Source organism: Hipposideros armiger, unplaced genomic scaffold (assembly GCF_001890085.2).
Source record: "Hipposideros armiger isolate ML-2016 unplaced genomic scaffold, ASM189008v1 scaffold_321, whole genome shotgun sequence".
In the NCBI taxonomy this organism is placed as follows: Eukaryota; Metazoa; Chordata; class Mammalia; order Chiroptera; family Hipposideridae; genus Hipposideros; species Hipposideros armiger.
The window spans coordinates 1,285,517-1,300,535 of record NW_017731671.1 but is presented as its reverse complement, the minus strand read 5'-3'; the positions used below and the strand labels follow the sequence as shown (position 1 = coordinate 1,300,535).

The window sequence follows — 15,019 nt, the reverse complement described above, 5'->3', positions numbered from 1 at the left end:
ATTCTAGAATGTTTAATTGGAGAAGGATCTTAGCGATAACCTGATGCAAAACCTTCGTTTTACAGGTGAACAAATGGGGGGACTAAGATGGGGACTTACCTAAGATCACATTGCTTTGACTCCCCATGTCCTGATTTTCAAAACACTGCTCTTCACACCTCCTAGGTTACCCTACCCCTCTGTGTTGCTGAAGGCCAGATTGGTAGTTGTTTCTGTTGATGTTGATTGAAACCATACTGAATGATTATGCGTGAGAATACGATATCTAGCACACCTAACAGTGTTTGGAAAAATGGTGGGGGCTTACTCTATTCTTTCCTTTCTGTGTGAATTCATGTAATAGCTTCAGAAAAAAGACATTTATTTACTTGTTGTCTGGAAGTTAAACTGCTTTTTCTATGAACCAGTGGAGCTAGCTGATCAGGCCTGTGCTCTGTGAGGTGGGAAGATACAGGGGTGTGGGAATTTTCTGTTCTACTGAAATGGCAGTGCTTTTGAGTATTTAGAAGTAGTGTTATTTTTCTTTCTATTCCTTATTTAAATAAAAAGAGAAATCAGGCAAGGAAACCTTTCAACAAAGAATGCTGGAAGGACTGGCTATCTATGCCCTAAATATCCCCCCAAACAGCAAACCAAACAAAACAAAAAACTCGTTGATCCTTACCTTCATAGTATAAAAAAGAAAAGAAAAGAAATTCGGTTGAAATGGTTCATAGACCTAAATGTAAAAGCTAAAAGACACAAAAAGCATGAACTATACAAAAAAAAAATCTTAAATTGGACTTTTATAAAATTTAAACACATTTTTTTCCTATTTGTACATTGTTGAAAATGAAGATAAGCCATAAAGTGGGAGAAAATATTTACAATACATGTAGTTGACAAAGAGGTTGTAACTATACATAAAGAACTCTTAAAATTCAATAACAAGATAACCCAATAAAAAATGGGAAAAGACTTGATCAGACATGTCAAAAAAACGTGCGAATAGCCAATAATAAGCACATGAAAAGATGCTCAACACCATTGACCATCAGAGAAATGCAAATTAAAACCACAACAAGATACCACTACACACCCAGTAGAATAATTGAAATTAAAAACACTGACAATACCTAGTGTTGGCAAGGATTTGGAACAATGGGAATTCATACACTGCTTGTGGAATGTAAAATGGTATAATCACTTTGGAAAACAATTTGGCATTTCTTATAAAGTTAAACGTATTTACCATATTACTCAGCAATCCTATTCCTAGGTCATTAAGGGAAATGGAAACATATATTCACATTTGTACATGAAGTTTCATATCAGCTTTATTCTTAATGACCTGAAACTGGAAAAACCGAGGTGTCACATATCACCAGGTCAATGGATAAGTTGTGGTACATCCATAAAGTGGATAATTACTAGCAATAAAAAGGGAACAAACAACTGATTCATTTCATTTAAAAAAAGGGATGAGTTCGAAAACATTATGTTGAATGTAAGAAGCCAGACTGAAATGAGTACATACTGAATGATAATATATAATGTATTTAAAATGCAGGCTATACAATACTACTCAGCAATAAAAAATGTTTTAAAAAGGACCAAACTATTGAAATCGTAAAACACCCTGGATGACTCTCCAGAGAATTATGCCAAGGGAAAAAGTCAGTCCCAAAAGATTCCATTAGTATAACATTTTTGGAATGACAAAATTATAGATACGGAGAACAGATTGATGGTTGTCAGAGGCTAAGGTAGATGTGGCTGTAAAATCTCAACATGTAGTGATGGAAAGGATCCTTGTAGTGATGGAAGTGTTCTGTATCTTGACAGCATCAATGTCAATGTCAGTGTTGCACTATAGTTTTGTAGGATGTTATCATTGCAGGGGACCTGGGTAAAGAATACATGGGATGGGGGTCTCATTGCATTATTTCTTACAACTGCATGTGAATCTATCAGTACCCCAAATAATAAGTTTAATTTAAAAAATGTGGACAGGGGCCGGCCGAGTGGCTCAGTTGGTTAAGAGTTGGCTTGGGAGCACAAGCTCTGAGCAACAAGGTTGCCGGTTCGGTTCCCACATGGGCCAGTAATGCTGCGCCCTCTACAGCTAAGATGATAAACAACAGCTCGACCTGGAGCTGGGCTGCCTTAGGTGGCTGGTGACGGTGTAGGCTGCAGCCCCTGCTACAGTGGGCTGCCCTGAGCTGCTGTGAGAGGCTGTCCAGTGGCTGGCGACCGATCTGCCTCAGCTGGGAAGAGCCTAATGATCACAATACCAACTTGGGCCAGTGAAGTGGCACCCTCCACAACTAGACTGAAGAACAAAAGGACAGCAACTTGTCTGTTCCCCTTCCCCGATTTCCCAACTCTGTTTCCCTCCCCCAATTCACCAATAAAATCTTTTAAAAAAAAATGCACTTTGGCAGCTTTTCCAAAAATTAAACATAGAGTTACCATATGACCCAGCAATTTTATTTCTCGGTATATATCCAAAGAAAATTGAAAACATTGCCCACCCAAAAACTTGTACACAGATGTTCATAGCCACATTAGCCAAAAGTGGAAACAACACAAATGACTATCAGTTGATGCCTGGATAAACAAAATGTGGTATATCCTTACAATGGAATATTATTCAGCCATAAAAAGAACAAAGTATTCATATATTCTGTAAAAATGGATGAGCCTTGAAAACATTGTCATGTGAAAGAAGGTAGACACAAAAGGTCACATTTTGTTGTACAGTTCTATTTATATAAAATGTCCAGAAGAGACAAATCCATAGAGATGTAAGGTAAATTAGTGGTTGCCAGGGCCTGGTGGCAGGGGATGGGGAGTGACTGATAATGAATATGGGTTTCTCTTGGAGGTAATGAAAATGTTCTGGAATTAGATCATGGTGATGCTTGTACAACTTTGGGTATATTAAACTACTGAATTACATAATTTGAATAGGCAAATTGAATGGTATGTGAATTATATCTCCAAAAAAATTGTATAAGAAAACAATGCAGGTTTCTCTACAGTGACAGACAGACAAGCAAGCAGTTCAGTTGTTGCCTGAGGCCAAAAGTTGAAAGAGAAGTTAACTACAAAGAGGCATAAAAGAGAACTTCGGGGATGAAAATGTGTATTTTGATTGTTGTAGTGGTTATGGCAGGTGTATACACTTGTCAAAACACACTGAAATGTGTGCTTCACATGGGTGAAGTTTATTATATCTAAATTAAACTTCAATAAAATTGACTTTAAAAACTTATAAAAATTATCTCTAATTCTTGTAAGCTTAAAGTGACCTTTATGTTAAAACTCTTATCTTTTATTAATATAAATCTAAAACTGTTATAAAAATTAACTTAGGGACTCTCACCTCTGTTGCTAATTTCTATCTCCCTTTTCCAGCTAGTCATTTTACAGTGAAATTAGATTTAGTTTCAGCCAGACTATGCTCTTTTGCTTTTGAACTAGCATGATTCTGTCACTGTGCGTTTCAAAACCCATGAGTGGGTGTAATTGTTCTAATTTTTTTTTTAAGTTTGTGGAACATTCTGTTGGCTTTTATTGCTTTTTTCCTTTTATGTACAGCAGAAAAATGTTCCATTCGGTATAACAAATCAGGTTGATTGCCTTTCACCTCCACTGTGGAGTACCCTGAGCTAACTTGGGCCCCAAGAGCTTGGAGTTATAGTCACTCTTGAAGGCAGTATGCAAAAGGATAAAAAGAGGTAGCACTGCTAGGTAATGGTACACAAAACCCCCAAAAACAAAAAACCTGAGTCTGTGAACTTCTTTCCCATCTACATCACCTGTCTCCCAAACCCCTGTTCTCTTGCCTGGAAATGTGCTGTAATTACACAGAACCCTCCAAAGTTTGAGAATAGTTCTGGAAAATAATCTCTAAGTTAGAAAGACAAACTCTGTAGGTGGCTCCTGAGCTTTCGCCCAGAAATCTCCTTCCCCCACCATCACTCATTTCTTGGGTCTGACCATGCCTAAACCCAGGGGTAGAGTATTTCACATTTAAAATCTGCCCCACAAGGGCCAGCTGAGTGGCTCAGTTGGTTAAGAGCTCGCTCAAGAGTTTGAGCTCTGAGCAACAGCGGTTCGATGCCCGGCCCGAGCTGAGCTGCCACTAAGCTGCCAATAGGTAGCAGGATGGCTCAGCTAAAAAAAGAAAAAAAAAAAGGTACATAAAATCTGCCCCACAGGTGAGTAAATCTTTTTTTATTTCCCGTAAGTGTAGCTGAGACAACCTCATATTTTAAAAACAAACCATTAAAAACTAGTAGAGACCAAACAGGAAAATGCAAAACACACACATTACCACCACCACCACCACCCTCCCCCAAAACAGACACATTTCTAGAGTATGTAATTCTAAATGGATTTTGTAAGAATTCCAGCAAATATAAATAAATAAATAAATAAATAAATAAATAATATATATATATTAATATATTTTAATCTTTGCAACAACTGTATGAGATGGACTCTTATTATCCCATTTTATAAATGATGAAATTGAGGGGGCAAAGTGGATAATGAACGTGCCCAATGCCACACATCTGGTAAGTGGTAGAGCTAAGACTGTACCCAAGTGATCTGCCTTCAGAAGCCATGCTCTTTACCACTACATTATTTTGCTTTCCATGAGAACCTGAAATCTGTTTATTTCAACATAATTACATAGTAGTTCTTGACAGGCTACCCAACTTGTCTAGGTTCCTCTGTCCAATTCTCTCAATACATAGCCTACCTGCCTTTTTTGCCTCCTTCCCTCCCTGCCTTATTCCTCCCTCAGAACACTATGACATAATTGTTAAAAATAAAAAACCCCTAACCTTTTCCTCTTTTTGAATGCCTATGTTAAATTCTGTTGTCCTAGAACTCTTTGCATAGAGATAACTTGTTTTATGCATTTAATCCTATTGAGAAAGCCTTCCTACAAGCCCTAACCTTTGCCCAGACGCTCCCCTGTTTTAACAGTGACTCTTGTACCTGTTCACAAGGATTAGAAAGGATGCTGTTTTGAATTACAGTGTAGTAAAATTTCTGACTACGCCCATGGGCAAAGCCAGCTTCACATGTTTGAAACTAAGCAAAAGCTCATGAGTGTCTTGCCATAAATGCGCATTAGAAATTTTTTTCCAGTGTAGCAAATACTTTCTGTGGGTAGAAAATAAATTTAAACCTGTGTATCTTTAGAGCAGGAACGTTTTCCATGTGAAGGTCGTTGCTGACTCTGGTAAGAAAAAAGGTCCCAGGCCTCCTTCCCGCTTTGTTTCTGAGCTCTGCAGTACAGAGCTTTCAGGAACTTCTTAGCAGCTGAGTTTTATGTCTGCTAAGTCAGTCCATGAGATGTTTGCAAATAACCTTCCATTAGCTTTATCCTGAAGATCCCCTTGGAGTTGGGCTTTTGGTCAACTGACTCAGCATTACTATATTTATGTTTAATCCCAACTAAGGTGGTTAGTATGAATGTTTTTAGAAAAGTCTTGATAAATTTGAAGAAAAAGTCTAGTTTTTAATATGCTCGTAGTATTTGGTAGGTGTTACATGAAAGGTGTTTGAGAATCTAGAACATACGGTAGGGATCATATTCTAGTTTAGATAGTTTTGAATAAGAGCTTAGATAACATCTAGTCTTGAAGTCAATATTTGTGCCAATGGACTAGTAGGCGAGTTTCCCAGTGTGCGTGGTTCCATTTTTTTCTGTACCTGCCTACCTCTCCAACTTAACCTTCTGCTCTTGTCCCTTTTGCTTTCGAGGTTCCATCCACCTCTCCTACATTCTCTCCTGTTTCCTACCTGCTGTCTCAGAGAATGCCCCTTCCCTCCAGTTATTTTCATTCTTTCTCATTCTCTTTTTCTTCCTGCGCTTATACTTTGAGATTATAGCTTATTTATGGGATTTTTAATCATTTAATATGTATTTCCCTCACTAGATTATAAACTCTATGAAGACAGGTATCTCATCTGTTATAGTTAATTTTGTTTTGCCATTTTATATCCAGCATCTATCTAGCTTGATACATAGTAGGTGCTAAATAAATGTATGTATGAATGAAGTGAACACAAAAGATTGGAGAGATTGGGAAGAAGGAAGCCACTCCTGGAATCGGTATTCAGGTCCCCCAACCGAACTATCACTTCCAGAGCAAGGACAAACCATCTTGCTAAGGATGACTGTCTAAGTCCTTTATAAGATGTAGAGGGTCATGTTTGTTTTTGGTACAATCTTTCCCTCTCCCTCAATCTGTTTGAGAAAGGTCATCCTTAATTTTTGTGAAGTTGTCAAGATATAAACTGCCGTGTTCATATCCCTACCACTAGAGCACTTCTGCCCGGGATTGAACCAAGTAAGGCACATTAGCACATACCTGCAAGCACTATATGTTTTGGCTAATTGATTAGAGATTAATTTTCTTTCTTTTTAATGTTCTTAGTTTTTGTCTCAGGCTTTGGGAGATCATTGTGGAATAGTTAACTCAAAGGACTTAACAATTTTTATTAAAGTGGCAAGCATTCGTTCTGAAATGTAATAGCCTAAGCTCAAACCAAGGGTGTTGGTGTCTAAATCCTTCTGCTCCCTGCCCACTGATTTCTTACCTCTCGCATCTCAGACTACTTCTAAGATGAAGATTGACAATTTTTGTAAGCTATGTCGTGCTTCTGAAAGCTCTCGGCTTAGCGTGCGCAGTTTCAAAAATTGTTTTCATAAGGATGTCAGACAGCTTTAAACTTGGTGTGCTGGTAGTGGGATTAAAGCACCACAAACAGACTTGATTCCTTGGAAAACTTCCCTTTCTTCTAATTTCTTTCTTTTGTTACTTTAAGCTTTCTAAGTTGTCTTTGTTATTTGGAGGTGCTTAGAAATTTCTTCTCCTAGCAGAAGAGTTACATAAAACAAGATTTAGAAAATTTATACTTGTAACAAATGCTCTTCTTGTAAACGATTCATGATAAAGATGGATCAGTTCAAGTTTACAAATTACTTTTAAGATTCAAATTGCTAAGTGGTGGTGTTATGGGTATGAGTTTCTTGGCTTTTCAGGATGTCATCCTTTTTAGCCCTGTAGCTAAATATCAAGAGGCTACATGTTTAACCATAAAACATTAACCTCTGCCAACATTACATCAGCGCCACAAAACCTCATTGGCTAATTATCCCCTAGGACTAGGACATGGATTTGGCAGCTTGTGAAAGCTGCTTTTTCCAATTTCTCCCTTCCTGGCTGTGACATATCCCAAAGGAATGAAGTTGAGAAATAATCATCTTCTTTTGAAAGCTCTCAACCTCTCATTCCCACAGTGGTTCTCATGGTCAGGGATAGAAGAGCCCTTCTTCCCCCTGAGTCCTGTAGCTGATGATGTATTCTTGAAGTGGTGACCAAGGCACCCTGCATGAGCCATGGGAAGGGTGGTGGCAAGGAGCCTCATGCTGCTTCAGGTGGGTTTTTGGGTGTTTGTCTACAAGGATCCTAAGTGCTTTTGTTAGGATCCTCTTTATATTACCCACATTGAGGAATCTGGAAGTCTGGGATTGGGAGCCAGTTGTGGTCGTAATCTGTACTAGCTGACATTTGGTATAAGAATTAGCATAGACATGTAACATCTCCTTTAACGAGCATCTATAAAATAACTTTCTTGACGGCAACCTTGGATAGTAAAAAGAACTGTGTGACCTTAAGCATCCTCCTACTCTCTTGTAACCTCATTTTTTTCCTTAAATAAGTTTTTTTCCTTAAACTAAAGATGTAGTACCTGCTTGATCTTCCTCAGAAGGTGTTGTAGGGATGGAATGAGATAACACGTGTGAGCAGCTTTACCAAGGTCACCACAGCCCTCCTAGTTACGCCATCCTATACTTCCTCTCACTTGATTTTGATGCTCTCTCCTCATTCTGTACTACTTGGGGGGTTCTTTGTATAATCTTGGTTAACCTAAGCATAAAAAAAATTTATTTTTATTTTGTATTGGATAGTACATAGCCTTAGTGAGAAGGCTGGATAATAAAGGTCAGGAAATGAGCAGAATGTAGTGCCGGCCGTGTCGTGGAACTGGCCTGTTGAGGATTCGTCACTGGCTCCCCGCTCCCTGGACCTCCTCTGCCACTGCCTCTTGCCTGGTCTCCAACTAGCGCTTGTTGCTGTTGGTCCTGCCACCTGTAGACACTTGCAGCAGTGCCATGAATAATTTCTGATAGTTTCCACTTTTGTGTCATTGCTCTAATTTTCAAAGTTCTAGATGGGAGGATCTTATTGGTTAACTGGGATTATAGTTGTGACCTAGATGCCAGGATGCTGAGAGAGACACTCTCTGTTCCTCCTCTTCAGCTTCTGTAGTAGGAAGAGGGGCCTGCTTTCCCCATATCTTGGAATTTCCCCCAAATAGGAAAGATTTTAGCAGCTAAACTAGAGACACCTTTCTCTCTCCAGCTTGCCTTCTACCTCTCTGTCTGCCATTCATTCAGTCTTTTCTGCAGTCGTCTTTTTCCTGTCCCTTAAATGTCAGTATTTCCCAGGGTTAATCCTTGACCCTTTTTCCTTCCCAGTCTATACATTCTCCCTAGCAATCTCATCCCAACCTGTGGCTTCAGTTACCACTTGTCAGGATGTCTGTATCCATATCCTGAGCTCTGGCTTCATTTAATCAGTGAGTTCTTCCCACCTGGGCACCTAGCTAACTCACATGCACTTCAGCCTTTTACCTATTTAAAACTGATGTCATCTTCCCTGTGACTGCCCCTGCATTCCCTAACTTAGTACCAGTTGTCTAACCAGGAAATTAGGAGTCATTCTTAATTTCTCTTGTCCTGTGTTCCTCACATCCATTTGGTCTCTGAGTTCTGTCAATTCTGCCTCTATTTAGACTTCTCGTGTTTTGTCTCACTGCTCTAGACCAGACTCCTGTCATTTCTCACTGTGGTTTCAGTAGCCTGCTTATTGGTCTCCCTGCCTATAACCTGCCTCTTTAATTTCTCCTTCATACAGCTGCCAAGATAGTTTTTGTACAATCAACTCTAATCTTTTTTTTTCTCAGAATTCTCCAATGTCTTATGGGGTAAAATTTAAACTATTATATTTGTCTATTTGGCCTCTAATTAATCCGTCATCTCCTGTCACTTTCAACTTCAGTCTCCAGCAATGCTGAACTGCTTTTAGTTTCCAGAACATTCTGTGCCCTTTTCATTTTCAGTTTCTTTGCATACACTCCCTTCTGCTTTGACGGTTCCTCTCTCTGCTTTCCACCCTACTTACTAGCTTTTGTTCATCTTTCAAGTCCCAGCAAGAGCTGCCTCTCCCGAGATGCATGCTACCTTTGATTCCAGACCTACCTAGGTGCTCCTTCTCCTGTGCTCTCCCTCTACTTGGTACAAACCACCAGAGCAATTGTTTTATTACATTCTTGTTCCTAGCAGGTGTCATCATTAGAAGTAAGGTCATTCATGGCACATAGCAGGTTCATAATTTTATTTAAAGTGCTGTACAAATGTAACAGTATTTTCAGTATAGGAATCTTCTTGTGATAGGTTTTTTCTGACTCTAAAGTTCTATGATCTATCAGTCAGTTCAAGGGGAACTGATTTTATTTCATTCTTTTATCTATCTGTGGTGGCCAGAGGTCCAGGAGCCATACCAGCCCTCAGATGAGTTTGGCTTCTGTGATCAGTCTTATCCTCAAGAAGCTGATTAAACGTACTTTGTTTTAGTTTTTCCAGCCTTCCACCTAAAACACATTTTAATCCTAAGTAATGATTGGCTTTGTGTGTGACTCCATTTCCTTACCCTACAACCACCAATTCAGTCACTTTGCTTTAGTTGCTCTAGTTATCATAAATTATACAGTGGCTGGAAACATACATGTTTTCATATTCTAGAGATTTTCTAGAGAATCTAGAGATTTATCTATCGATTTGGTTGGACTATTGGTTCAGCAGTTGCCTTTCCTCCCATCCTACAGTTTTCATCTTGGTCCTGTGCTCCTACTGGGGGCCTGAGGAAAGCAAACAGCATATAGTTTAACTTCACTCACATTTTGTGTTTCAGGAGTTGGCTGCTGTCTCTTGATTTACTGTGCTGGAAAGAATAAGTCTTAATTTTTTTCTTGTTCCTCCCTCCAAGGGAGCCTGCGTCACTGAGAAATGTTTAACCTCATGACCTTGCACTGAGGCTGGAAATTTGCCCAAGGGAACTTGAAGCTGGCAGTATTTTACTCAGACTCCCCTTACGGGGAGGGGGATTTCAGCAGGGCCTGCCCAAACGGGAAGATGTTGGGAAATTTTTTAGTAGCAAAGCTGTTGCCATTAGGTTACTAAAAGTATTCGAAGAGTTTTCTGGAGATAAGCTTAGGCATTCTGAAATCCCTCTGAGAGAAATCTGTAGCTTCTACCAGGTATAAACAAAAATTCAGGCTAAGAAACTTACCTTTTCAGTAGTGTGGTGTGTGGTTATAAGAAAACTCTGACCACTTGGATGAGAAAGAGAAGCTAACCAAAGCGAGTTTTAGGAGTTCTAATACAAACTCTCACTTAGGGAAAATAGCTGTGGGCTGAGGCCAACCTCGGTGGACTAGGGGGAGAACTTGGCCTTGTATCAACTCTGGGTTATCCTACGAGTAGATCATCACAGGGATTTTCTTTGGCAAATCTCTCTTTCAAATTCTTTTTGATATTGTCACTATATTCTATTTACAAAAGCACTTTGTTGATACAAACAAGATATTTGCCCACGAAGAGTTAGTTAGAATAAATGATCTTTTGTGTCCAAACAATGATTTCCCTATTAGGAGAAGGTGTGAACCAGCAAATGTTTAGAATATGACTACCTCTGCTTATTTTTATCTTTGTGTCATAGATGAGGAAAAGTTATACAATTGTTTGCCAGTATGGAATGATAAGCTGAGCAGGCTCTGGGCCCTGGCAGTTAGACCATTTGTGGCAGCTTTGTGACTTTCTGGAAAACTGGAAACAACTTAATACAAATACAGGCATTCCTGCCCACTCGAAAATGTAGTTGGTCTCACCCAGCACGTTGTCATTCTGTGGGGTAGCCTCTCTTGTTAGCATGGATGGTTGAGGGTTGATATATGCATGGCTATTGTGAGACTTCTCTCTCTCTCTCTCTTTTTTTTTTAAAGATTTTTATTGGGGAATTGGGGGGATGGGAACAGCGCTGGGGAATCGGGGGAAGGGGAACAGACAAGTTGCTGTTGTTTTTGTTCTTCAGTCTAGTTGTGGAGGACATTGTTTCACTGGCCCAAGTTAGCACCATCATTGCGCTCTTCCCAGGCGAGGCAGATCAGTCACTGGCCTCTGGATGGCCGCTCACTGAGGCTGCTGGCCGCTCACGCTGGCTGCTGGCTACACACGGTAGCCCATGGCAACCCACTGCCACAGGGGCTGCAGCCTACGCCGTCGCCGGCGACTCATGGCAGCCCAGCTCCAGGTTGAGCTGTTGTTCAGCATCTTAGCTGTAGAGGGCAGTGTCACTGGCCCTCATATGTGGGATCCAAACCGGGGTCTTCTGACATCCCAGCTCTTAACCAATGTGCCACTCGGCCGGCCCAAGACTTCTCTTTTAATTAGCAAGTATTTATTAATTATTGGTTATATACTTAACACTCCAGTAGGTACTCTGAGGGATTTCTGAGAAGTACAAGGAATGATTCTGAGACTCAGGACGTTTGTATTCTTTTTGGAGATATAGGGGTTACCGGGGATTATAAGTCACTAAGAAAAAGAGATACAGGAATCCAGGAAAACCACAGTAGAGGTAAGATTAGAGCTGGACCTTCAAGGAAAAGTGCAGTTTGGGTAGGCAAGGGGAATCAGAGGAGAGAAGGGCGAATCAAAGGTGTGGGGGTGGGAAGGGTATCCTAAGGAAAGTTCTGGAAGTGAGACAAGGCTTGGCATGTGAGGAAGAATAAGGCTTTCTCCTTGATTGGCATTGGACGTATGGGGCCATAGGAGAAGAAGATGGGGTTGAATAGGTAACAAGGAGCTGGATTATCAAGGACTTTGAGTATTAAATTGGAGAGTTTGGCCTTCACATAGTGGGAAGTCATTTTAAATTCTTGAGTAATTATTTATCAATCCATTTCTTTCAATAATTCTTAAATTGAAATTTTTATTGAGATCATTGTCGATTTACAGGCAGTTAGTTGTAAGGAATAATACAGAGGTCCCTTGTGCATAGTAATTACTTTGAAGTGCTAAGTCTGTGACAGGCACTCCAAAGGTAGCATAAATATTCAAGGTGTACCTGCTTTTCACAAGCATACAAGAAAAGGACACATATGTGTACCTTTTAATAGATATAGAACAGCTATGAAGCATAAACGTGTGCCATGTGAGCAGGGTTCTCAGAGAAAAAATGAGCTGCTTTTGGAATGGGTTAGGAAAGGCTTCATGGTGCTGGTGCCCTAGGAGATCCCTTACTCAGCTCCTCATATACCCCAGGGCCTGTGCCAGGTGCTCGGGGCACATTGGTGAATGGGACAGACACCGTCCCTGTCCTTGTGCAGCCTGAAGTTAATTGCTGCGGGCAGACATGTAATTATAATAAAATAGAAGGGGGTTATAACGGACATGTAGGGTGCCATGGGAAAACAGAGCCAGGGGATCCAAACCGTTCTAGGGAACACCACAGGAAGGCGTTGCTGAGGAGGGGATGTTTAAGCCATGATCTGAAGGACGCTCCAGCACCAAGAACAGTGAAGGCCTGCAGGTGTGAGGTGAGCTATCAGAACATTTGAGGAAGTGATGGACTTTTGTTCCAGTCGGCCTGGGCAGATGCGCAGTGTTAAGGGGTAGGAGTGAGGGCTCTGGAGCCTGACCGCTCGGGCTGACCTCCTGGCCTTACCACTTACTTACTAGTTGCCCTGGGACAACTACTTCACTGTGCCTCAGTTTCCCCATCTGAAAATAGACGTAACAATAATTCCTACCTCACAGATGAGGACTAAATGATTTAGTACCTATAATGCCCTTAGATTAGTGTCCAGCACACAGCAAGTGCTCGGTTCATATTAGCTTTACTGCTACTGCTGTGACTAAAGCTGTAATACTCGAGAAGATGAATGGTAAGAAAATAACTCAGAGATTCAAGGGGGCTCGGAAAAGGTGTGTGAGGAATTCGGACTTCATCCTAAGAGCAATGGGAAGTCATTGAAGGGTTTTGAGTAGAGGCCTGGCATTCAATTTGCATTTTAGAAAGATTATTCTGGTTTCCATGTAGAAGATAAATTGAATGGGGCTAAGGAATAACCAAATAAGAGGCAGTTGCAGAGGGCCAGGGAAAAAATGGTTAGATAGAAAAGAAGTTTGTTCATCCAGTCAGTCAACAAATATTTATCGAACGCTTATTACTGTATTCTGAAGATAGAGCTCTTGGGGACTGTATGTTTTATTGATGACAGAGAGGTCAGTGAACAAATATATAACATAAAACATTAGGACTGAGAAGTGCTGTTATGAAACATAAAGGAGGGAAAGGAGATAATGGTAAGAGTCTGTAGCTAATTTATTATAGAAAGGGAGGGGGCTCAGACAGAGAAGGCCTTGCCGAGAAAGTGGCATTTGAGCAGAGAGCTGAATGAAGTGAAGGAGTGAGCCATGCGCACATTTTTTTTTCCAGGCACAGGTGTGATCATCCTTGGCATGTAAGGACTAGTAAGGACGGTGGGGGGACATGAGTGAGGAAACGTATGTGCCACAAGGACAGAGGTCTTGTTCATCTAGAATCACCTTGAGCAGTATCAGGCACATAGTGGGCGCTCAGTGAATGCTTGTGGAATGGATAGATGGCAGATGGAAGGGTGGAATTTTGAATGAATGAAAAAATAAATGACTCAATTCTCCCAAACAAGACTGGAATCCAGGAAGAGGGGAGAAAGTTGTTGATAAGCTTCCCAACTGGGGTCTTTCTTTCTTGTGAACAGATAAGAGGATGGACTCTGGAGCTAGACTGTTAAGTTCAAATCCTGGCTTTGCCATCATCTGCTAGATGTGTGACCTCAGACAAATTACTTACCTTCTTGGTACCTCAGTTCCTTCATCAGAAAAATGGGAACAACAAGAGTACCTACCTTGTAGGGTCGTTGCAGGGTTTCTTAGCTTCAGCTCTGTTGACATCTGGATTGGATAACTCCGTGTTGTAGGGGGGCTGACCTGCTCATTGTAGGGTGTTGAGCAGTATTCCTGCCTGCTGCCTGCTAGATGCCAGTAACAACCCTCCAGTTGCAACAATAAAAAATGTCTCCAGATATTGCCATGTGTCTCCTTGGGGAATGGGGGTGTGGGAAATCACCTTGGGTTGAGAACCACTGGGTTTTGTGAGGATTAAAAGAGTTGATATGTGTAAAGCATACAGAACAGTACCTGGCACATACGCTGTTATTAAGACTAGTGTGGTGGCTTCTAGGGAAAAATAAGTGTTTCTCCTAGCAGAACTTGAGGACAGTTGAGTCTCCCATTTGATTAAGTAAATAACAGAAACTTAAAAATAAAGCACATATGCTGATGGAGTGTGAAAACATGGGTTTGTCTCTTCCCAATAAGATTTTATTTATGCACACTGCCACTTTCTATGGATGAAATGCCTTCCCATTCATTCAGGAACTTCCAGCCCTACCTAGGTACTAGGTACAAAGATGTATCTCAATTGAAGGTTTCTTTAAGGTGGGGGAACATTAGTAATAGGTTCTTTCCACAGTAACTGGGATTTGAGGGTGCTTTGCAACGTAAGAATTTGGTTTCTAAGATTAGAGTAGGCCTCTCTTTGGGCGCACAGTAGCTTCCAACAAGGTGCCAGTGGAGACCATCATCTATTCTAGTCAGAACTCACCAACCATTAAGAAACATAATCAGTGTTTATTGTATTTGGCCGTTGGAGAATTGAAATAATAGTATATTCAGTGTTTCATTGTTATATTTTATATAGTCCATTTTTATTGCGTGTCACTTGTGCCTTGCTGGTAGCCGGAGCATTGGGCTAGCTGTTTGCTTATAGTGCTTACCTGC

General features: G+C 40.6%; 1 protein-coding gene across 3 annotated transcripts in view; it reads left to right on the top strand.

Annotated features, from left to right (window-relative positions):
* The window catches only part of MRTFA (myocardin related transcription factor A), a 100,702-nt gene that overhangs the window by 10,493 nt on the left and 75,190 nt on the right, over nt 1-15,019 (top strand). Inside the window, exon 1 of one of the 3 annotated variants that reach the window (XM_019660586.1) lies at nt 7,341-7,447. The exons of the other annotated variants lie outside the window; for them this stretch is intronic. Coding sequence (XP_019516131.1) covers nt 7,402-7,447 — 46 coding nt within the window. The 5' untranslated portion in view covers nt 7,341-7,401. Of the gene's footprint in view, nt 1-7,340; nt 7,448-15,019 lie in introns of those variants that run through there. 3 annotated transcript variants of the gene reach the window in all.